We start from the raw sequence: 24,480 nt of genomic DNA on the forward strand, positions 1-24,480 counted from the left end.
GCTGCTGCCATTCCAGGAGGTGAAAGGGAAGTTGTTTCCTTTTGACGGCCACTGGGCTGGAAGGAAAAGGCTTTTCCCTCCAGACCCATTGTCTGGATCCCTGAGGGAGCTGGTCTGGCAATTTGTTCAGTATTTCCTTTCCGTCCTTCCAACCTGTCACAAACTTGAAGAGAGGTTGCAGAGTCAACCGGGCCCAGACTGGCCTGGTATAAGTCTCCAACGGCCCTGATAAAGGGCCTGGCCGTAGCGCCTTCTCAGTCTTCCTAATTAATAAAAGGATTAATTTTTTTCTAGGATCTAAACAGGCAGTGTGCATGGGTATAGCCTAGCATTAGAAACCAAGCGGGATTTGCCAGGGGCTGGGACCTGAGCTGGTCGAGGAGACTGGATTTGGGGGCACCTTGGGATAAGAACTGGGGTGCTCTGGGAGATGGCAGTAGGTCAATTAGACTGAGAACCTGCTTGGGAAATGGTGGGAGATAAGATGCTCTGATGGGAAATCAGAAAAAGGAATCTTCCCTGCTCTAAATTAAAAACATCACTACATGAAATAGTGGTGATGCTAGTGGGGGCTTATTATTTGCTTTATTGCTTTATTTAACCTATAAAAGAATTATTTAATCACAATGAGGAGATAAATTAACATAGTTCAATATTCAAAAGCTTCACAAGGGAATATAGTTGAAAAGTACTCCTGAGCCACCAGATTATAGTATCCCTAGACGCAGTCAGTATTATCAGTTTCTTGTCTGTCCTTCTAGAGATACTTGGTGTGCATACAAGCAAATGTTGTGATAGTTTCAAGTGAACAGGGAAGGGCCTCAGCCTTGCATATACATGTATCCATTCTCCCCCAAACTCCTGTCCCATCCAGGCTGCCACATAATACTGAGCATAGTTCCCTGTGCCATACCATAGGTCCTTGTTGGTTATCCATTTTAAATATAGCAGTGTTAGACGCCTCTTTTTTTTTTAAGAGAGTCTTCTATGCCCTGTTCTGTACCTTCTAATATTTCATAGCATATTTTGTAAAGAAGTCCTTATCAGTGTATAAAAGATTTTCATTCTTTATGGCTACACAGCACACCCGCATTGAGTTAATAAGAGTTCCATACTGATGAACAACATATAAGTTGTTTTCCCAATCCTCTGCTGTTGCAGGAAAAAAAAAAAATGCCACATTAATTATGCTTGTACGTGAACCATTTTATGAAAGTGCCAGTGCATCCACAGGATAAATTCGTGGAAGTGGAGTTTCTAGGACAAATGCAAGTGTGTTTATACTCTTGCCAAGATATCCTCATGTTGCCCACCTCCCTATCCCCGTGTCCTGCTCTCCATCAATGGCTGGTCTGAGTATTTACCCACAGTCCTCTCCCGCCACACAATTAGGTGACTGAGGCAGGCTGGCAGGAAGCCTGGACTCTGGGCAACCAGAACCAGTGCCAGACTTGGTCTGCAGCGAGATTGGCAGGCAGCTTTTGACTAGCTTGTCACGTACATGCCTGCACTTGCTGGTCCTGCCTACTGTGGAAAGGACCTTCTTCTCTCCTTCTGTGGGGTGGGAAGACTGGCCTGTGCCTTAGTGCATGCCTGAGCCCCGAGGTCCGTGTGCAGAAGGCATTTGGTCACTGGAATGGGAGGATCCTGGGAAACTGAAGGAATGAAGTCGACATCTCCAATCCCCTGGTGCCTAGGCAGAGATGCTTTTGAAAATTAAATTAACCATAATATTAGTTATTTTGCGACAGCCTTATTAATATGCATTTTGCCAGTAATATGTAATGTACATGTTGTAAATTTCACTCATTCGAAGTGTACACTACAGTGGATGGTAATATGTTCACAGAGTTGTGTGTCTGTCTCACAGTCAACTTGAGAACATTTTCATCACTCCATGAAGAGCCCTGTACCTATCAACAGACATTCCCATTCCTTCTCCCCCAGCCCCTGGCAACCACTAATCTACTCTCTGTGGATTTGCCCGTGGATTCTGAACATTTCATATGAATGGAACCACGCACTCTGGTCTTTGTGACCGGCTTCTTTCACGGTATTAATGTTATTTTTAACCATCCATTTCCCCTGAGCTCAGGGATTTCACACTGCTGTTCCCTCTGCCTCCAATGCTGTCCCCCCAAATACAAAGATGCTTGCTTAATTAGCTGCTGACTTAATGAGTTTTGAACTGTTTTACAGGAAGAGGAAATTCTTAACATAGTTTATTAATTGTCATTTAAAAAATCAACTCAAGTTTGTTTGTTTTTCTTTTTACTGTATCTTAGTTTTCTTACTCATTCCCCTATAAGTGAATATTTGAGTTGTTGCTAGTGTTTTGCTATTAACACCTAAAATATAAATATTTCTCACTTCCTGTCTGTCTCTCACTTTCTCTCTGGGAGCATTGGGGAGTCCTTTTGATGTATTTTAATGAATTATTAGAGCAATTTTATCACTATAGTTGGCTGGTTTTTAATGCATTTCGTGGAGTACTTTCCTGCATCCATCCATCCATCCATCCAGATGGATGTGTAATATATATATATACACACACACAGATGGATGTGTATGTACACTATGTATATATGTGGATTTATATCTAGGAGAACCTGTGGCCCCGTGTAGATAATTCTCTCAACTGAACTATGATGTGTGTCCAGGAACACGGACCTCAGTGACCAGGCGATCAGGCAGGCCAGGAGCGGAGCCTTCAGATGGGCACTCTCCTACTGGTGTGACTGCCGCCTCATCGAATGCTTTAGGGCGCTGGGTTTTAAAATCTGTTCAGTCAAAATGTTGAGTTTCTGTTGTGTGTGGAGCACTGCAGATGAAGCGAACCGGCCTGAGAGCAGCATGGGGCTGGGGAGGGCAAAGATCAGGTCACAGAATGTTCTGGAAGCTTAGATGACTTACTCACCATCTTCGGACCTTGGTTTCCTCCACCGAATGTCCACCCAGACATCTCTCCTAGTTTCCAAGCCTTGTGTGCCCACCCTCCAGGAGCCAGCACAGGAGTACCAGGATGGGGGGCTGCTCAGAGCTGACCAGGCGCAGAGAAGGCATGGGGGTGTGCTCTGGGCTCAGTACCCAGAGTCCAGGAAGCAGCAAGTATTTTCAATGGCTGGTGCCCACCCAGGGCTCCTGTGGCTGTAGCCGAGCCAAAGGCTAAACCCAGCCTGACCCCGGGGAGCTGGGAGATGTCAGTGGCCAGCTAGAGGACCCGGCGTTCAGGGCGGTTCTGGGCACCTCTTCCCTTGCGTTCTGCATTCACCTTGTCTAGGAGGTGCTGACGCTGGGGAGAAACGAGGGTCCGGGGGAGCCCAGGGGAGTGAGCGTGTCAGGGTTGTAGGTCTTATACCTGAGTTCTGCCAAGCATGGCCATGAGTCTGGTGTTAAGCCAGTTAGTTACCTGATGTGAACAGCCGACTTATTGGAAAAGGCGCTGATGCTGGGAAAGATTGAAGACAAAAGAGGGCGGCAGAGATGGTTGGATGGCATCACTGATCCAATGGACGTGAACGTGGGCAAACTCGGAGAGAGTGAGGGACAGGGGGGCCTGGCGTGCTGCAGTCCGTGGGGTGGCGAAGAGTTGGACATGACTGGCAACTGAACAACAGCAAAACAGTAACCCAGAATAATTAGTAACAGGCACCCTTCCCTCAGAAGTGCTCCACTGTGAACGATGAGTTATGTGGTATCCTAGCCAGTCCAATGGAGTCAGGGGCGGGGAGGGTAAAGAGGAGGAGCCGTTGGTTCCAGGTTTAGAGGCTGGGGGCTGCAGCAGCTTTCAGAGACCCAGGCTAGTCCTCACTCATGTCTGCAGGGTTCTTCCCCCGGCCCCTTGAGGAAGACTCCGGGCAGCTCACCCACTGAGTACAAATGGACATGAGGTGGGGAGGGGGAGCCCACAGAGGACCAGGAGACCACTGGGCAAAACAGTGTTTGTAAAACATTTATTGTTAGAGGGATAAAATATCAACGTTAGGAAGGGCTTTTAAATCGAAATTATAACATCACACACTCTTTTGAGTGTCTCTTTCTTTCTTTGTCTGCTCTGAAGACGGCCTCCTAGCCCATGCATCACAAGTGGAAAGGGGCCGTGGTGACCCTCTCCCAGGGGTCTACATGTGTTCCGCTTATAGATACAGCAAACAAAGTAGTATTCTCAGAACCTAACACCACGGATAATCATGAGGCGGTCTGTATCCTTCATGGACTTAACCTCACCCAATGCAGGAGGCTCAGGACATCATGGCCACCAAGGATCAACTGTGAATTCTAAGGCACCCGGAGGGCTTCCCTGGTGGTTCAGTGGTAAGGAATCCACCTGCCAATGCAGGAGCTACAGGTTTGAGTCCTGATCCAGAAAGATCCCACGTGCCATGGAGCAACCGAGCCCATGCGCTATAACTGTTAAGCTTGTGCTCTAGAGCCCAGGAGACGCAACCACTGAGCCCCCCACTGTGCCGCAACTATTGAAGCCATCGTGCCCTAGAGCCCGTGTTTGCAACAAGAGAAGCCTGAGCACTGCAACTAGAGAGTAGCCCCTGCTCTCCAAAACTAGAGAAAAACCTGCGGAGCAACAAGGACACAGCCAAATAAATGAAGAAATAAAATTGAAAAGCTCCCAGAAACTTCTCCCTCATTAGTGACTAACTCTTCAGTCATGGGGAAATCTTTACACGGTAATTATATCCCTATACCTGGGGATTCTTGAGAGTCACAAAGAGGCAGGCCAGGAGGCCTTTCCCAAGCTGGTGTGCTGAAGGGCATTGAAACGCACGTGCCCTGAGATGCTTTTGTGATGCAGGTGAGCTGGGTAAACAGGCATATGTGGGTGCTGACTTCTTGTGGTCCTCGCTGCTACCGTGTCATGTCATGACTGTCTTTCACATAGTGATTTTTGAATTACTCATGTTCAAAAATCACTGTCTGCTACTGGGAGGAGAATCAGGCCCCCGGCAAGATGGTCAAGCCATCCATCTGGCGGCAGGACCTGGGGGAACTCGGGGCCCACAGTTAAGAGACTGGCCAGTCTGTCTGGGTTGAAATCTGAGCTCCTCTATATACTGGACAAGACTTAACTTCTCTGAACCCCACTAACATACCTCTTTCTGGGCCTCCGTCCCACTCTGCCCCTGCTACGAACGCAGACCAAGTAGGAATGGAGGCAGATACTTGGGAGCTTGTAGAGCTTCAGGAAAGGATCAGTTGGTCCATAGAATGGAAAGGCTTGTCTCTTCCCACAGCTTCTTCAGTGTAATCATTGGTTGCCCCATGGAGTCTTTCTCTGTGTTTCTCTGTGTGATGTGTCATTTTTCTTAACATACTCAGTTCAGTTCAGTCACTCAGTTGTGTCTGACTCTTTACAACCCCATGGACTGTAGCACGCCAGGCTTCCCTGTCCATCACCAACTCCCAGAGCTTCCTCAAACTCAAGTCCATCGAGTCGGTGATGCCATCCAGCCATCTCATCCTCTGTCATCCCCCTCTCCTCCTGCCTTCAATCTTTCCCAGCATCAAGGTCTTTTCCAATGAGTCGGTTCTTCGCATCAGGTGGCCAAAGCATATTCAGTTCAGTTCAGTTCAGTCGCTCAGTCATGTCAGACTCTTTGCAACCCCATGAACCACAGCATGCCAGAACTCCCTGTCCATCACCAACTCCCGGAGTTTACTCAAACTCATGCCCATCGAGTCGGTGATGCCATCCAGCTATCTCATCCTCTGTCGTCCACTTCTCCTCCTGCCCCCAATCCCTTCCAGCATCAGGGTCTTTTCCAACGAGTCAACTCTTCGCATGAGGTGGCCAAAGTATTGGAGTTTCAGCTTTAGCATCAGTCCTTCCAATGAACACCCAGGACTGATCTGCTTTAGGATGGACTGGTTGGATCTCCTTGCAGTCCAAGGGACTCTCAAGAGTCTTCTCCAACACCACAGTTCAAAAGCATCAATTTTTGGCGCTCAGCTTTCTTCACAGTCCAACTCTCACATCCATACATGACCACTGGAAAAACCATAGCCTTGACTAGACGGACCTTTGTTGGCAAAGTAATGTCTCTGCTTTTTAATATGCTGTCTAGGTTGGTCATAACTTTCCTTCCAAGGAGTAAGCGTCTTTTAATTTCATGGCTGCAGTCAGCATATTAGGTGGTATTAACTCTGGCAACATGCTGCAAATATTTTCCTCCAGTCTATCATAGCAAGAGGTTGTTCTTTCTTTCCTCCTTTCCTTCCTCTCTCCCTCCCTGTTTTTGGTGCTTTTGTTCCTTCCTTTCAGGATGTCCTTGCTTACTTGTGATTTTTTTCTTCACCTGACTCATTCTTTAACTTTCACCTCAAGCCCAAAGCCAGGTTCCTAGGTAAATGCTACTGGAGTGTGTATGTGTATTGGTGGAAATCTATTTCCAGTGCAATTACAATATTCACCTGAAGAAAAGTTTAAAGGTCTCTCATATTAGTGGCTATTAAGAAATGTAGATCAGGGACTTCCCTGGGGGTCCAGTGGTTACGACTCTGTGCTTCCACTGCAGGGGGCATGGGTTTGATCCCTGGTCCAGGAGCTAAGATCCTGCAAGCCACATGGTGTGGCCAAAAAAAAAAAAAAAAAAAGTAGGAAGAAAGGAAGGAAAGAAAAAGAAATGTAATGGTCACATGTTTCATACAGATTCTTCTCAGCTTCCTTGTTTGTAAATTTCTAACACTATCCCGCCCCTCATGGGTCAGGGTTGGGATGTAGTGGGTACTCTGCGCACCTCCCGCATGCCTGCTGGGCGCTCAGAGGCGGGCCCCCAGCTCCCGCTCCGCAGGGCAGCTCCAGCCCGGCCCAGCGGGAACCGCTTCTGTTTAGCAGGAGCTTCCAAAATAGGTGCTCTAATCCTGCCAGCCAGCCGGTCGCTGCCTGAGCTGTGTCTGCCCTCCCCGCCCAGCTGCCTGTCACCGGTCAGGCCTGACGAAGCCCAGAAGACCGAAGGCTCAGTCGCTGCCCAAAAACCTCGGAATTTGTTTGCTGCTCGTGCCTCAAACCGAGGCGCCAGCCCAGGGGCAGAGCCTGGCCTGTCAGGAAATCCAGGCACAATCTCCGCTGAACTTTGGATGGGACTCGGGGCTGGGGTTCAGCAGGGGACGTCTGGGTGGGGCTGGCCGTCCTGAAGCCCCTCTGGCTCTGCCCCATCTCTGGGCGGCCCCTCCACTCTCTTCACCCGGCCGGGCCTCGCACCCACTCTGGCCTTGATTTTGCACCATTGACTTGGCGCTCTGGGCATGGGGAATGTCCACTGTGTTTGTGTGTCTTCCCTCCCCAGACAGACTGCAGAGTGACCTGGGACAGCTGAGGATGTGCTGGGGGTGGGGGTGAGGGGTGGGGTCTAGTGCTGCAGCCCAGGCTTCATTGCAATTTGTCACATTTAATAAAATTATTTGCTTTGAGTTGTGCATCCCCAGCTAGATCAAGACAACTTGGGGCAGAGATTTTGCCTAATATGGGCTTCCCTGGTGGCTCAGACAGTAAAGAATCTGTCTACAACTCAAGAGACCTGGGTTTGATCCCTGGGTTGAGAAGATCCTCTGGAGAAGGGCATGGCAACCCACTCCAGTATTCTTGCCTGGAGAATTCCATGGACAGAGGAGCCTGGTGGGCTATAGTTCTTGGGGTCACAAAGAGTTGGACACGACTGAGCAACTAACACTTCCACGTTTTACACTTTGCCTAATATATCTCTATTGTCCAGCACTTGCTTCAAAGGCAAGCAGAGCAGACACACACACATGGCATACATCTGGGCTCTGGCCAGAAACACAAGCACCTGATGGACTCAGCATCTGAGGACTGAGGGAGAGGAGGGTCTCTTCCCTCCCAGCTCTGGCTCAAGACCCAGCAAGCAGAAGCCCCCCTGAAGAGGGAAGGCATGAGGGGCACCTTTGCAGCAGAGCAGAGCCAGCTTTGCAGCTCTGACCCAGTGGCTGGCACGCACGTGGCCATGTTCATCAGCCCAAGCTCTCTCTCTCTGGCTGTAGGGAGACAAAGCAGCTTTCTCGCAGTACCCAGTGGACGTTGCCAACTGTGATCCCGGTCTCGGCATCCTCTCACTTCTCCACCAACACCTCCCCTTTCCTCCTCTCCCGTCAGCCCCTCTCCCAGCCCTGACTTGCTGGCCAGCCTGTGGGTGGGTTCCCCAAGATTGATGGAGCCGGCCAGGAGAGGTCAGCTCCCAGCCCGTGTTTGCGTCAGCTAGCCATGGGGGAAGTCAGGGTGGGATCCTTCAACCTCCTGGCCCACATTTTTCTTGCAGGCACTTGGGTGGGCGTAGTCTGCCTTAATTCCTAGGAATATCTGTGCTATTAATAAATTGGATGCAGAACAAAGCAGGCTGGGTTTGTGCCCCTCCTTTAAAACATTTTTTTAATTGGGCACGGGTAGAAGTGAGGAGTTAAACCCCCATTCCTGGGGTGAGGAATGGGGATTTCATTTTCTGCTTTTGGTTGCTAAAATGATCATGAATTAAGAGTCCCCATGAGGAGCAGCCCCAGACCTGTCAACCTGCCTGCAAGTTCACTCTGCCTTTGAGTCTCAACCTGGGTCAAGTCTAAGAGTGATACACTTTACAACTGAGAAAAGGTCAGATTCCCAAATCTAGCTCTTCTATCTGTTCCCTCTCCCAAAATCCCAGCCCCAAGTTTCTCCCTGGTTGTTCCCACTCTCCCCCAACCCCTCCAGCCCTGACAATAACCCATCATTGTTATCTCATTGGGTGTTTGTAGACCTCTTTACAGCCATTGTTGTTTTTTTCCTTTTATTTGCAAAGTACTTTACAACTTTTATTACAAGTCTTTCCTCTGAATGTGGGGTAACACTGACCCATTTCAGAGAGCTGGATTCCCTTTCTAAGTGGTTGGTCCAGATCCCAAGATGCCCGGCACTGGGTGGGTGGGTCTTTTGAAAGTCAAGGCCATGGCAATGGCCTTCCTTATTAGAAATCATGCCCACTTGCCCTCGGGAAGTTCCACCCAGGGCATGTCTATCTAATGAGGTGGTTGTTACCAAGGTTCACACAGATGTTAGTGCTGGTTTGGGGCTCCCAGCCTGTCACCTCTCACCTCCTCCAGAGTGGGAGCTAAGCAGCAGTGTTTGAACTTTCTTTCTCTTCTTCAGTCCAGCGGGTTCCTGCCTGTGTCAGATATAAGAAAATAAAATGGTCCCTACCCCCATGGCATAGTGGGAGTTGCTGCAGATGATCAAAAATTTTTGTTTTCTTCTTTTTTTTTTAATCATATTTAAAAGCTAAGCAGTTATAACATTTCAGAATGATGCTTTCAGAAATGAAAAAGCCACACAATTTATTAGCCAAATAGAAGGCCCTTCCTGGTGGTCTTGGCTGCCGTCACAGTATATAGGATGTTTTGCAGGCTGCATTTTTTATTTAACATGGGAGGTTGGCATTTTTCTCTATCATTAGGTTGTCTTCGTCATAATCATTTACAATTGTGTAACATCCCATTGAGTAGGGCAGATGACAAGCTCTGGTAGAAGACATGGAGACTACCCATTTGGAGGTGTGGTAGGTTGTACGGAGACGCGGTTCCTTTACGATGCTTTTAGGAAGCTCGTCCTTAACAGCTTTCCTTTGGCTGCTCTTGTAATGCCTGACTCTTCAATCTGGGTCAGACTTCTGCGCCTTCTAGACAAGCAGTCTCTGCCACCATAACCCACCTTGCTTGAGGTATGTGTCCCAGGGCTTCCTGGGTGGCTCCGTGGTAAAGAATCCGCCTGCCAACGCAGGAGACACGGGTTCCGTCCCTGGTCTGAGAAGATCTCACGTGCCGTGCAGCGACTGAGCTCATGTTCAGCAACGAGAGGCCACCGCGACGAGAGGCCCATGCAAGCCCCGTGCACTGCAACTAGAGACTAGCCCCGACTCGCCACACCTAGAGAAGGCCCTTGTGCAGCGATGAAGACCCAGCACAGCCAAAAAAAAAATTTTTTTTAAAGATACATGCCCCAAATGAGTTCAGTTATACTGTTACTCATTACTGATACTCTGGCCCAGTTTGCCCAACCAGGGCATTAGTGTTCATAGCTTCTATGACCTCTATCAGAGTGCTTAAATAGCAGGTACTCAGTAAATATTTGTCAGTGACAAATACATACTTGCCGACCTCCAGTGCCTTCCCCAGCCTGTAAAATAGTTGCTTGCCTGTGTCACCCATTCTGTGTGGCAGGGGAGAAGGTGTTTCTAAGGCAAACCTTGGTGTTGGGTTCTCAACGCGTCAGGCTAGTAACCAGCAGAGAGACCGGAACTGCTAGGGAGGCCCCTGGGATGAGACCCTGTCTGGGATGTCAAACAGTAAGTGTGAAGAGAAAAGGGAACGTCTCCTCCAAAAAAAAAAGAGGAATGGATTGAAAGACTTCTGTTTGTGCAGCCTTTAGATGAACCGGAACATAGGAAAGAGGTTGGTTTGCTCACCTTTAAAAGGAAAAGAGTGTGAACCTTTATCTGTGAGAGGCATGTTCTGAAATATTCATGAGTGAAATGGCAGAAAGTCTGAGATTTTCTTTAAAAAAAAAATTCAGGTAGGGAAAGTGGGTGGAGGTATACATGAGACAAGATTGGCCACAAAATGTTGAAAGCTGGATGGTGATTAAATAAGAGTTCGTTTTCCTATTCAGGCCACATTTGGGCCTGAAAAAAAAAGAATAATTGAGTTGTGCTGGGTTTGGAATGGGAAGGTGCTGTAGAAAGCCCTCTGTCACGAGTTAGACCCGAATGACGAGTATCAATTTTGAGGTTGTAGCGCCATCTAGTGTTGATTGCAAACACACTACAAATGAGAACATTGCAAGCGCCTCTCTTGGTCCGAGGGCCTTTTATGAGCTCCCCTGGCCTCTCCAGCCCTCTCATCAGAAGGCTGGGCTGAGGGAGCCAGGCAAGGGTGGGGTGGCCGTGGTGGTGGAGGGTGACGTGCCGGTTGTTGACGCCTCCCCCGGGTTTGGGAAAGGAAGCCGACTACAGGAGTCGTCATATCATGTGGGGCTCTGAAGGCCGGTGACCTTGCTGGAGGGTTCTCAGTGTGACCTCGTGCAAAAATAGCCTCTCTTGTGACTGTGTGTGCTCAGCTCCCCAGACTGAGCAAACAGCCCCTCACACCTGCACACTATTGACTCACAGTTACTTGTTTGCAGGTGCAAATGACTGTTTGTGTACCCAGAGTTGGGGGGAGGGCCCCCACCATCCTTTTCTCTCTTAGCTCATGTTCCCTTAGAGCAGGTAGTGGGGCCACAGAACTGGCAGAATGTGAGACCCTAACCCCCAGGGCAAGGGGGCCAAGTCCTGATGGCAGAGAAAGGTGTTGCCCTCCTCCTCAAGTCTCCCCGTGAACTAGAGAAAAATCCACTCTTGCTTCTCGTAGTAGGATGAGAACAATCTGGACACCAGAGTGGCTCTATTTAGGGACAGAAAATTAGAAAGAATATAAAATTTTTCAAAATAGGAAGCAATACACATGGAGTCAGAGAGACCTCTGGGAGTTCTCAGCTAGGCTTTATATAGATAACAGGGAATAAGAAAACTGGCCCAACCTCTCTCTCCCAACCTATCAGGATGACAGGAGTGAAATGTGTCAATTGTTACATTCTATAGACTTCAGGACTTCCTTGGTGGTCCAGTGGTTAAGACTTGGAGCTCCCGATGTAGGGAGCTTGAGTTCGATCCCTGGTCAGTGAACTAGATTCCACATGCTACAACTAAGACCCAGCATGGCCAAATCAATCAATCAATCAATCAATAAGTAAATATTTTAAAAAATTCTATAGACAATGGAAGACAAAGGTGATGGGGAGGGAGGGGCATGTGAGCGAGTACAGGGGAGTGGCAGGGATGGCCACATTCCTGTGGGCAGGTTCCACTCTAAGGCATCACTGCTCATAATATGCACCTTTATTTCTTTGTTCCAATAAGCAAGAAAAATGTCAAACTATGACATAGCATAATCATACAGAAATTGAAATGAGAAAAATGAATTACAACCTTCTCATGCAGGGAAGTTTGAAAATTTCAAGAACTTTCAAAAAAGAGAGTCCCTTTGGCTCAGTAATTCTATATCTAGGGGAATATCCTGAGAAATAACCAGAAATGCTAAGAGTAGTTTACAGAATGAGCTGTGTCTACAAAATCAGAAACTGGGTAATGACTTAGTGAAAATTCAATGAGAATAAAGGATGGTGCATTTCTGTGATGGGATAATATACACTAAAGTTTCTGAAGAATTTCTAATATGGGAAAATGCTTTGATATGAAGTGAAAAGACAGGCTCTTAATGATATAGCCTGACCTCAAGTAGGCAAAGCTATGTCAATATAAAAAATACAAAGTATTAAAAAGGATATAATAGAACAAACTTAATAACATGGTGATCTTTGAGTTATCGGATTACATGTGATTCCTATATTCTTTTTACACATGTCAGCATTTAACTTTCTTGAAGTAAATATTTATTATATTTTTACTGAAAAGGAACTGAAATCTCAATTCTGCAAGGGAAAAAAGAGAGAAAGAAGGTCTCGAGGGGAGCTCAGCATGAGGTGAGACCCCCAGCTCTGAAGGAGCTGCTGGTTTCTGCCGCACCCCTTCCCATTCTCAGAACCAGGGAGAGCCCTGCTGCGTCTGTGAGGCCGGCGATAAGATGTCCACTCCCCAGGACAGGCCTTGGAGCCGGTTCTCCAGGGTGAGGGCAGAGTGAGGAATAACATGGCAGCCCAAGGTGACCCGTCTTCCACTCCTTGCCAGGAAAGGCCATTATTTCTGTGGTCTCTAGGTTCTCCGATGTGAGATTTCTGGGCCTAAGCAGAGAGCTAATCCTCTGTGTTGTCTCCCACCCAGTAGATATGTTTGATGACTTCTCGGAAGGCAGAGAGTGTGTCAACTGTGGGGCCATGTCCACCCCTCTGTGGCGGCGGGACGGGACAGGCCACTACCTGTGCAACGCCTGCGGCCTCTACCACAAGATGAACGGCATCAACCGGCCCCTCATCAAGCCCCAGCGCCGCCTGGTAAGCCAGGGCCTGGTGCCGCGTGGCCAGGGCAGGGGGCAGGCGGCTTGCTTCTCCGCTTCTCTCAGCTCCTGGCTTCGGGCTCAGCCTTGGTGGGAAGCTCCCGGGTTCGAATCTGGGGTTTCAAGTTATCTTTCAAAGAAGGTGCAGGTTGAAGGATTGGGTGGGTGGCAAAGTCATTTCTTCCCCCTTCAGAGTCAGTTTGAACTGTGAGGATGGTCCAGCCCATTTAGTTCGACCCCTTAATTATGCAGAAGTGAAAAGTGAGGCTCAGAAACGCTATGCCTTGCCTGCATTGTGTGGTGTGTCTCCTGAGCTCACGTCAACCCCACAAGGAAGGCTGACTCTTCCTTTTTATGTTGTGACTTACCCAATTTTCAGTTGATCCATTGACAAACCCAGAGATTATGTGAGCGTGTGCTGGGCCCTGTAGCTGGGGAGGAGATAGAAGCAAGTTTTTGGCTCCTAGTTTCCTGGTCATTTCTACCACGATTTAATTTTGACCACTAGCTTTCACAGATATTAGGGAAGGAAGAACAGAGGGGATAAACCCTGGCGCTTGCTTCCCTCTCTTGAAGCCAGTGTTTGAAGTCTCTGGGATACAGTAATTGCCAACCCCAGGCCCTGAGGCCCAGGTTAATTCTACTTTGGGGAGAAGATTTTCTGCCTACAGTGCCCAGTGGTCGCTCAGCTTTTCCCTGACGTGAGTGACTGATAATGTCGCTGACGCAGCAGGAACGACCAGGATTTGCTGTCTCCGGCAGCCCAGCCCTTGGTCCCATGTACCCGTGAGAGGCTGGGGTACCCGATTCCCAGCATCCGGGCATCTCAGCATCAGAGCATCTCTTGCGGGGGCGGCGAGTCTGAGACTCACGTGGCCCCACCCCGCGATCGCTCGCGGTGAAGCAGATGCCATGGCACCAACCTTGGGCCTGAAGGGTCTGTCTCCTGTGTTGCAGTCTGCCTCCCGCCGAGTGGGCCTCTCCTGCGCCAACTGCCAGACCACCACCACCACGCTGTGGCGCCGCAACGCCGAGGGCGAGCCTGTGTGTAATGCCTGCGGCCTCTACATGAAGCTCCACGGCGTAAGGCTCCCGCGCAGCACATCCCGTACCTTCCTCCACAGCTTGGGTCTCATCCCTCTTCTTGCCCACAGATCATAATTCATTGTCTCCTTCTTAAATATAGTTAAATCTGGAAGCGTCCAGAGACTGTCTTACAGCCGTCTATTAAGGCTGCTGTAACAATGCCATAGACTGGGCAGCTTGGGTCTCCTGCGTTGCAGCTGGATTCTTCACTGACTGAGCTACCCGGCAGGCCCAAGGGGCAGCGTGTGTGTGTGTGTGTGTGTGTTTGTGTGTGTGTGTGTGTGTGTTAGTCACTAAGTCATGTCCGACTCTTTGCGACCCCATGGACTGTAGCCCACCAGGCTCCTCTGTCCATGGGGGATTCTCCAGGCAAGAATACTGGAGTGGGTTGCCATTCCCTCCTTCAGGGGATCTTCCCTACCCAGGGATCTAACCCAGGGCTCCGGCATTCCAAGTGGATTCTTTACTGTCTGAGCCACCTGGGAAGCCCTACTGGGCAGCTTAACCAACAAGAATTCATTTCTGTGGTTCTAGAAGCTGGAGGTCTGAGATCAGAGGCCAGATCAAGGGAGATCCCCCTGTCTGGTGCCAGACTTCTTACTGTGTCCTTACATGGTGGAAGGGGCAAGGATGCTGTGGGGTCTCCTGCATAAGGCCACTAATCCCATTCATCAGGGCTCATCCTCATGACCTCATCACCTTCCAAAGGCCCCACCTCCTAATACAATCACCTTGAACTATAGGCTTGTGAACATATTAGAGGGGGATACACATTCAGACCATAGCAGAGACATTGCTAGGGAACATCACTTCCATCTTTAACACAACATAAGTCTAATTCCCATTTTACAGATGAAGAGACTCAAAAGTAGTCTGTGTATGTGGTAGTATGATATATAACAAAGATAACAATTCAATGCATAAAGAATAGCTTTTTAAGAATGCTTGTATTGACACAGTCTGGAACACAAAAATGACACTTGGCCTCTGCCTCCTACTAAAACCAAAAGTAAACTTGGGTGTATTAAAGATATGAAATGTAAAACCTCTTTTAAAAGGCACAGTAAAAATACTAGAAGAAAATGTAGAGGGAGAGGTTATATAACCTTGGGGATGGGAGGAGAACTTTTCTTCAGCAAATTTTCAAAATTCTTAAGCTATAAAAGAAAAAGATATATTTGATTGTATACCTGTTCATATTAGTATATGGAAAAAGATACCCCAAGAAAGTAAAACCAGGAAGTAAGGGGAGGGGGAAATGGAGTTCCTGTTTAATGAGCAGAGAGTTGTTTTGCAAGAAGAAAGTGTTCTGGAGATGAACGGTTGCATAAAGTGTGAATATGCTTGACGCTGTTGAACTATACATTTAATAATGGTTAAGATGGTAAGTTTTATGTGATGGGCATTTTATGACAATGTTTTTAAATTGCTGATGTGGGTGGGGGTGCACATGAGGGCAGGATTCTTCTGAAATCAGGATGGTGTTCAAGAAGGTTTGAGGTGGGCGGAGGGGAGGAGGGCTGGGAGGGAAGGACACTTTCCTCCAAAGGTGGAGGTGCTGTCTCATCTGACTAGGTTGACTGGAAGGCCGTTCAAGTTCACGTATGCTACTGCCCCCTTTTATTTTTTAGCCACTCTGGTGGCTTAGTTCTCTGACCACAGAATGAACCCGGGGCCCTTGGTGGTGAGAGCACAGAGTCTTAACCACTGGACTGTCAGGGAATTCCTTACACTTCTTTCTTTAACAATTCCATGTTCATATCTCAAAAGTGGTTGTGGCTTTTCCTTTGGTATTTGCAGGTGTGGCCTGCGTTAGTCCCATAGGAGAGACTAGCATAGACCAGGAACTAAAAGATTTGGCTGGCCAGGCCTGAAAGAAGCCAGATATGGGCAAGGCACACTATTTTAAAATACTAAAAAGAGGACCCTGCCAGTTTGCCCCTTTCCCTCCCCCAACCCAAGACAGAGTTCAGTGTTTTCATTTTTCTGTTTTCCCACGTCACCTATAAATCTGGTTATTTTCTATTTGTGTCTTTCCCAACACACTGTGAACTCTACAGGGAAGGAACTGTGTCTTTAAGTCTGTTTCCCCTGGGTCTAGTACAGTATCCCAAAATATAAGTGTTCAACTCATCTTTTTAGTAGAATTGATTTCTTGCTCAAAAGGAGTTCCAGGCCTGATTCACTTAGACTCAGTCCCAAAGTTTGTAGAGGAATTGCACAGATCTGGCCTTCCCAGTGTGTATTTGTGTGTGTGTGTGTGTTGTGTAAATATGTCACAGATCATGTACACCTGGAAAACCATGTATGTTGACTTGCAACCTCCTAGGTCCCCAGGCCCCTTGCGATGCGGAAAGAGGGGATTCAAACCAGAAAACGGAAGCCCAAGAACCTTAACAAATCGAAGACACCAGCAGGTGAGAAAAAGATCTCTGTGTAATTCTATGAATAACTCAGTAGCCCTCAGAGTGAATGAGCATCGTGTATGCTCAGGTGGGCCAGCTCAGGCTGCAGAGGTGTAATGATAGCATCGTCCATTCCCTGCCTTTCAGGACAGAATGAATAACTTAGTGCAAAAGTAACATTGCCATGAAACATATTGGGAACTTTTAAAGCAGGCTCAACTTTTGTCATGGCCTGATTTTTGCCAGTTACAAAGATTGCAGAGGTCCAGCTAGACCTCTTGGTCTCGAGGAAAAAGGAACATTATTCAGTCCCTCCATCTTTAGTGCTGCAGCTACTCAAGAATTCAAGTCCTTTTGGTTCCCTTTGGGCTAAATGGGGTCAAGAAACCCAGGGCCCATGAGTTGTGTTCAGTTAGATTTGGACATTGATTTGTAAGCTGGTGTATAATTAACATTGTATGTCCTTTGTGCTTTACAAACCTCCTTCCCAAGTACTGTCTCGCTGATCCTTAAAGACCCTCACTAGATCCCATTTATGATCCCCATTTTACTAATGAGCAAGCTGAGGCTCAGAGAGGGCAATGAGCTGTGAATGGGTAGAGCTGGAATCAAAAGCCCAGTGTTTTCACTTAGGAAATATGGATATTCTGTTAAATATCCATTCTGCCTCTCAGTTTCTAGATTTCAAGGTGAGGACTTGGGTCCCCTACCAAGAGCATTGCCTGTTTGACTGACAGGTACACACAGCTATATTTAAGATGGATAGCCAACAGGGACCCGCTGTATAGCACAGGAGACTCTGCTCAATGTCATGTGGCAGCCTGGACGTGAGGGGAGTCTGGGGGAGGAGGGACATGTATATATGTGTGATTGAGTCCCTTTGCTGTCCACCTGAAACTATCACCACATTGTCAATCAGCTATACTCTAATATGAAATAAAAAGTCTAAAAAAGAGCACTTCCTTCTGTCAGGGCCACTGTCACAGATTTTACTGGAAAATGTGGCAGGGGCAGAGAAAATAAGTCAGCCGATCTGATGGAAATTTCGTCTTCTAATGTAAGGCCTGACAAGTCCAGATGACTTTCCCTGTCCCACTACTGAGAACATGGCCAACGTGCTCCTTTTCCAGGCTCCACAGTGGCTTGCCCCTTCTGGCAGTCCCGTGTTATTAGAACTTGCAGTGTCTCATACCTGGTCCTCGGCCTCTCTCCCTCCTTGCACATTGGGCGTATGTCCAGCACCTTCCCCTGGGAACTTCATCTCTTTACGTGGTGGAGTCCTGGGGGACCACGTGTCAGTTCGGGTGTATGATCCCCCATCCGAAATTCCAAACCCAGGGAGCTAGATTTGGCAGCAAGACACAATCTGAACTGACACAGGCTATTTATAATCTTTATTTATCCCATGTGTGAATATTCACATTTTGCTGGACAACTATTAATGTGTTTAATTACTGGGTGTTGTCCCAGACCCTCCCGCAGGTATTCTATCATATACAGGTCTTGCCCCATTTAAAATCCAAAAGTTTTGAATCCTGAGACATATGTGGCCCCAAGGATCTGGGATAAGGGGGAGATGAGCCAGTCATCTGAAAAAGTTCCCTTGAAATTCTGCTGCTTCTGCTTCATCATGAGAACTGCCAACTTGCCCTGATGAAGGGCCCTGCTTCCCCTCTCCCCAGCAAGTGTAGACAGAGCCATTAGCGCTGATCTGCCCTGGCTGGCTCCAAGGGCCACCGTCCGTGTGTCCCGGCCCCTGGGCTAGGTGTCCTGACTCTGCCTTGTTCCAGGTCCCTCAGGCAGTGAGAGCCTCCCTCCCACCACCAGTGCTTCCAGCAGCTCCAGCAGTGTGGCCACCAGCAGCAGTGAGGAGATGCGCCCCATCAAAACAGAGCCGGGGCTGTCGTCCCACTATGGGCCCAGCAGCTCCCTGTCGCAGGTACTGCCCGTGCGGGAGTAGATTCCGGGTGGCCAGGCCCCCAGCCGAGGCAAGCGGCTGTCCACACAGGGGTCTATTTCAGCATATCTGATCAAGCTACAGCAATTTGGATACACAACCATGATATACTCTGTGCCAGGCTTCCCTGGTAGCTTAATGGTAAAGAACACGCCTGCCAATGATGAAGACGCAGGTTCGATCCCTGGGTTGGGAAGAACCCCTGGAGAAGGAAATGGCAACCCACTCTAGTACTCTTGCCGGGAAATCCTGTGGACAGAGAAGCCTGGCGGGCTATAGTCCAGGGAGTTGCAAAGAGTCATACACGACTTAGCAACAACTGTGCCAGGACCAGTGAAGACGGGCTGGCACACAGCATGACTGCAACCCAAATCAGACCGTGGGCTTGCTGGGGGAAGTGGTGAACCCATCGCAGGCTGTGGGAGGCAGAATGGGGCTTTCTAAGCAAGTCTGTCTCCTCAGTGAGGGTGGCTTGACCTTGGCGGTAGGTAGATTTTAACAGGAGGATGAGGTCCCTCCTGGCCTGTGGAAGCTGCAGTGGGCAGGTGGGAGGCTTGGGGTTGGTGAGGGGTCACAGGCAGGATGCTATTGTAACGAGAGCTGGCTGCAGGTCCAGCTTCACACGTGTGTCCAGAAGATGGGCCAGCGGGACCCTCGTGTCCCTCTGTCAGATATGATGGCAACCCTCCTCCTCCACCCTCTTCCCTCTGTGGTTCCCCCATTTGGGACCAGAATGCCTCCAAACTTGGTCATGGTCTCCCATTAACTCATCTCTTCTCCTGTACTTGAGGTGAGCATGTCCTAATGAGCTTTCTGCCGTCAGAGTGAAGAGAAACTGATCCTGTGGGACCAGGAGAGCCAGGAGCCCCTTCTGGGCAGGGGGAATGGCCTCTCTTTGGAAAAAAGAGATTGATGGTGCTAAGATTGTAGAAAATGTCTGATGCAATCATCGAAGGCGTCTGAGAAACCAGAATAGTCACAGGGTTCCTGGGTCAGTGCTCAGAAGCAGCTGGTCAGTCAGGAAGACCCCTTGCCTCTCATCCTTCAGGGGTCAGGGGGCCAGCAGTGCGGCATGGTACCTCTCCTGCCCTTGTCTTTTGACCCTGTCCTCTGGTCCCCTTCCTGGGGCGGGAGCCAGCCTGGGTACAGCTACAGAGCAGGGCTCCCCTCTCCAGTAGGAAGGATCCCACTGATGGTATCTTATACCTTTCACTTTCAGACGTTCTCGGTCAGTGCGATGTCTGGCCACGGGTCCTCCATCCACCCGGTCCTCTCTGCTCTGAAGCTCTCCCCGCAAGGCTACGCGGCTTCTGTCAGCCAGTCACCACAGGCCAGCTCCAAGCAGGACCCTTGGAACAGCCTGGCCTTAGCTGACAATCATGGGGACATAATCACTGCATAATGTCACCCCTTCCCTCCTCGGATCCTGCCCGGACTTGGGGACACGGGGGACAGCAGAGATGAGGCTCTGGGCTCTGGGGTGCTGTCCTGCTCTGTCTGGGAATGACTCCAGACAACAACTGGGAAGAAACTTGAAGTCAATGATTTGCTTAGGGGATTTTAGCGCATACCTTTTTAAGGGGGGGGGGGGAACTGGGGAGCTCAGACTCTGATCAGAAGGAGCCCACCCCCTTCCCTAGGAGCACACCTCAGCCCCTCCCACGGAGCTGCAGACTTTTCTCATTTTTCTGCCCCATCACCCCCGACAAGAGACGAGAAGTCCTTCTCCCCTGTTTCCACCCCTGCACCCACGATGGTGGCCCTTCCACGGTGCTGTGGGCACCGGGGATCCCAGGGCAGGTAGAGCGGGCATCTGTTGGACGTGTGTTGGGATGCCTCGCCCCGCGGCCGGTCCTGCCCTCGGCCAACACTCCCCTTCGGGCCCAGTGCACCCGCCTCCCTCATACTGAATCTTGACTCCAGAAACACTGCGTGTAGGGCCAGTGTTACCAGATGCTGCGTGGGGAGAGTGGCTTCCGCAAACTCGCTACGTGGCAACCTCGCGTCCCTGCAAGTTCCTCCTGCGGCTCAAATCGCTCCCTCTCTTCACCCCCGCCCTCCGCGAGGCCTCTGAAAAGAAACGCCCCTCCGCTGCTCTCGGTGATTCTGCTCTGCCTGCAGTTTGAACTACTCCCCGAATCCTTCTTCCGCCCCATCACGCTCAGGGGCGTTCCTGAGTAAGAACAAAAAAGGTTCTGCTGCTGAAGCGAATTTGACCAGCATTCATCTGAGACTTGAGATCCTTCTGGACAGGATGTCTGGTGGACGGCCTCCGCCAGCGCGGCTGGGGATGCGCTGCGTGGGGCGGGGTTGTTGGCCTGGAACTTGCGGATGCGCTGCGGTTCCCTGGAAACGCACCTGTTGCCTGGGCCGCAGGCCGGGTCCGTCTGAGGGGCGCGCACTGCCTGCACCCGCGTCCTTTCTCCAGCAGAAGGCGTCTGTCCAGGAGGCAAAAATGCTAGGGGTTTTCCAATATATATTTAAACAAACACAGCACAACTCATGGAAGAAAGACGACGAGCGATGAGAGAAGATACAAGGGCGGGAGGGGGCGCCTTACCCCTCCCTCGGTTTGGCAATCGGCCTCCTCTCCGCGTTGCTATCTGCTCTCTACCCGTGACCCGGGGCTCTCGAAGATGCTGCCTTCCGTGCCCTGGCTGCCAACAGAGTGCAGCTGACTAGCCTTCCTCTGTGCTACGCCAAACAGCCAACCCCCGCCCCGCAATCCTCCCGGCGGTAGCAGAGTTATCTTTAAACCCAGGTTCTGTTTTTAATCATCATTTACATTGGCTTTCTTCTACGAAAGCCGCCCCTCACCCCTTGTATACCCTTCCCTAACCCACAAAACTGCTAACGTTGTCTTAAGGTGAAATGGCTGTAAAATCAGTATTTAACTAATAAATTTATCTGTATTCCTCTTTCCCTTCTCCTCCTCCCTCTGCGGTATTTTCTGAGGTTCACTGCTGCCCATTGCAAGGCAATCCTGAGCCTCCGAGGCCCCTTTGCTGAATCACTTTTCCGTCCGTTCCTTTTGGCGGTTGGCCGAGGCTTCCTCTGTAGGTGCTGGGGGTTAGTGACAAGGACACGCATCCAAGCCCTGCTACTGACTAGTCTGTGACCTCGACAGGTAACCTCTAGGTTTGGTTTCCTAGGGCGGGTTGAACCAGCCCTTAACTGAAGTTCCTGTGGTCTCTTAGAAGTTGCCACCCCCACGAAGGGGGACATTTTTAAAGCTGCTGGCAAACACTGGTAGCTCAGTGTAAAGGAGAGCTGCGAGGTAGTAGCCTCTCCAGTCCATTTTATTTTCAACATGTGCTGGAGGGTCACACTGAGTTATTTGCCACCTTCTCCATTATGGTTTGATCCAAACAAGCTCCCCGAGGGCTCCATACCAGTAGGAGAGGAGGGGGAAAACCTCTCCTTTGTCCATTTTGTCTTCACTTTTGTAGGCTTACAGACTTGCTTACTTGCTTCATCTTAAAAGTGGAGGCGGGTTGAGGGGGTGACTCTAAGGTTTGTGGAACAGAACCCAGACAGGCACATCTGCTCCCGCTCAGAACTGTTGGTAGCAGCTTCCTGCCTCTCAGATGGCTTATACCCAGTGGGTAACTGAAGGTCTTTGACCTTTCACAGCACCCTTATTATTTTTTGAGCAAGTGAGGATAAAAAACTATAACAAGCATTTGATATAAAATTGGAAAAGCCTTTAAACTGGTTATGAAATAGCCAAACCTATTCAATGCATCTACCATCCAGAAAGATGAGTAGTTGATAACTCTGGCAAAGAGTAGCAGAAAAGATTCAGAAGCAAAAATAAAAGCTACTATGATTTATATTAGCCTTGGGGAGGATGTGTTTTCTGATGATGAAGTCTTAGCTGAAAACATTTTTGCCATTTCCCTTTAGGAATGGCTTTCAGAGGATGGATATATATATATACCTACACACACAGTACCAGAAGATTGACCTCATTCCTTATATGGTCATAACTTGTGCTTCACCCCAGATGGTAAAATCCAGCTTTAATCAGCCTCCTTGCTCACCAGACTGGGTTGATTTTTCAAATCAAATGTATCCTCAGAAGAGGTCAATTATAATGTTAGTCGCTCAGTCGTGTCCGACTCTTTGTGACCCCAATGTCTGTAGCCTGCCAGGCTCCTCTGTCCATAGAGTTCTCCAGGCAAGAATACCAGAGTGGGTTGCCATTCCCTTCTCCAGGGGATCTTACCAACCTGGGTCTCCTGCATTGCAGGCAGATTCTTTTACCATCTGAGCCACCAGGGATGCCCCAGGAGGTCAAGAGGAGGTCAAGTTGCTACCAATCAGGATATTTGAAAGGATGCAATTCCCAGATGGTTGGGAAGTGGCTAGAGGAAGGATGGGGAGGTGGGGGTGGGAGGTGGACTCACAACAATGGCGTCCTTAGAATAAGTGCCTGCCCTAATATGGTGAGTGCAGTCTCCAAGGGGGTGTTTGTTCAGGCTGAGACATCCCTCATGGTCCCTTTCAGGCTCACCCCTCACTATGACAAAAATTTTGAAGCGCAGATCAAATCATTTTAACATTCAGGGGCATCAGTCCTTAATATCTGACTTTTCGATACCTTTAGAGGGTAAGTAGTAGCAGATTTAGCCATGATTATGTGCTTCACCCCAGATGTTTGGCTTGGGGTGACAGTAGTGAACATAAGTTTATATTCACTTAACATGCACCAACTAGACCAGGGCTGGGGGTTATTTGATGCCCCCCTCTTCCAGGCCCCTGGAACTTACTGATGTGCACACTAGTGCCTGAGAAATGCGGTCATTTGGCAAGCTGCTATCAGAGTGGAGGTGACTGGTTTTCAGTTTTAAAGCATTTTCTGACACTGGAGACAACTCTTCAGATTACATCCTTGCCTTGCTTGAAGCTGGAACACAAACAGGCCTCCATCCTTAACCACACAGATAGGTATCTTCCCAGAACCAAGGACAAGGCTCAGAGCTTCCACGTGTAGCCTGGGAGTGGAATCCGTGCTCCTGGGGGCTCCGGGGCCTGGACACTGTTCCTTTCTGTTCAGTGACTGGGCCTCTTTCTGTGGCCTCCTGGGGGCACAGCTGCTCTGTGCCAGCCTGGCTCCTGTGCGATTATCATCTCCCCTCCAGTAGCTGCGGCAGTCCAATTTGCAAAAAGACATCAGTGACAAGGAGAGCTAAATAATCCAAGCAAAGATGGCACTAAAGCAGACCTAGGTTCTCAAAGTTCAGTTTTCTTTGGGTCTGGGCATGGCTGGATCATTGGCTGAAGCCTGGGAAATTGTGGGTTTAGTTGGACAGAGAAAGGGGCAACCACACACAGCTGTGCTCTGGGCTCACAGGAACAGTGGGAACAGAAAAATCCTGTAAGGTGCCTGCTAGTGCTCTTAGGCCCTGACTTAGGCCTCCTGTGGTGTCAGGAGGTCTTCAGAAGGAACCAGAGAGGGAGCATCTCCAGTGAAGGCTGATAAATGAGAACCATCATCGCCCCCCCAACACACTCACAGTGTATCCCCGCCCCGCTGTGCGGTGACTGCCCTCTGTCCTGCAGCTGTGGTGGCCCTGCTTCACCTGAGAAATAAACATGACTGCAGACGTTGTTAACCAGATGCACCTGAAGTTCAAATCACTGGGTGGTTTCAGTTTCCAAATCACTGACTCTCTGACAGCAAGGAGTTCATCCAGATGAAGTTCAATACTAGTAAATGATACCAGTGAACAATACACATAGACCCCTCTTACAACAAAGATATTGTAGTCTCTTGTGCTGCTTCTCTTTTAAGATAGATTTAGTCCCCCCCCCCAAAAAAAAGATTTAGTCCAATGAAATGGGTTGTAATTAGAGATGTGAAACATTTAGATTTTTTGTTCCTCTGTCCTTTTGCTTTACAACTCATGAAAATTTTTTTAAAAATGAAAATTTCATTACTTCTAGGGTTCTTGATTACCTAAGACTTTGGGGCTGGGATGTGGG

General features: G+C 49.1%; 1 protein-coding gene across 3 annotated transcripts in view; it reads left to right on the forward strand.

The window, feature by feature from the left end:
- GATA4 (GATA binding protein 4) overlaps positions 1 to 21,416 on the forward strand; it is a 78,339-nt gene extending 56,923 nt beyond the window's left edge. For 2 of the 3 annotated variants that reach the window (XM_043487243.1, XM_043487242.1), the window contains exons 3-7: positions 12,873 to 13,042; positions 14,002 to 14,127; positions 16,460 to 16,547; positions 18,326 to 18,474; positions 19,712 to 21,416. In XM_043487243.1, coding sequence (XP_043343178.1) covers positions 12,873 to 13,042; positions 14,002 to 14,127; positions 16,460 to 16,547; positions 18,326 to 18,474; positions 19,712 to 19,894 — 716 coding nt within the window. In that variant the 3' untranslated portion in view covers positions 19,895 to 21,416. The remainder of the gene's footprint in view (positions 1 to 12,872; positions 13,043 to 14,001; positions 14,128 to 16,459; positions 16,548 to 18,325; positions 18,475 to 19,711) is intronic. The other variant, XM_043487244.1, reaches the window with a different exon arrangement.
- The last annotated feature ends 3,064 nt before the right edge of the window (positions 21,417 to 24,480 follow it).

This window comes from Cervus canadensis, chromosome 14 (genome assembly GCF_019320065.1).
Source record: "Cervus canadensis isolate Bull #8, Minnesota chromosome 14, ASM1932006v1, whole genome shotgun sequence".
NCBI lineage: Eukaryota > Metazoa > Chordata > Mammalia > Artiodactyla > Cervidae > Cervus > Cervus canadensis.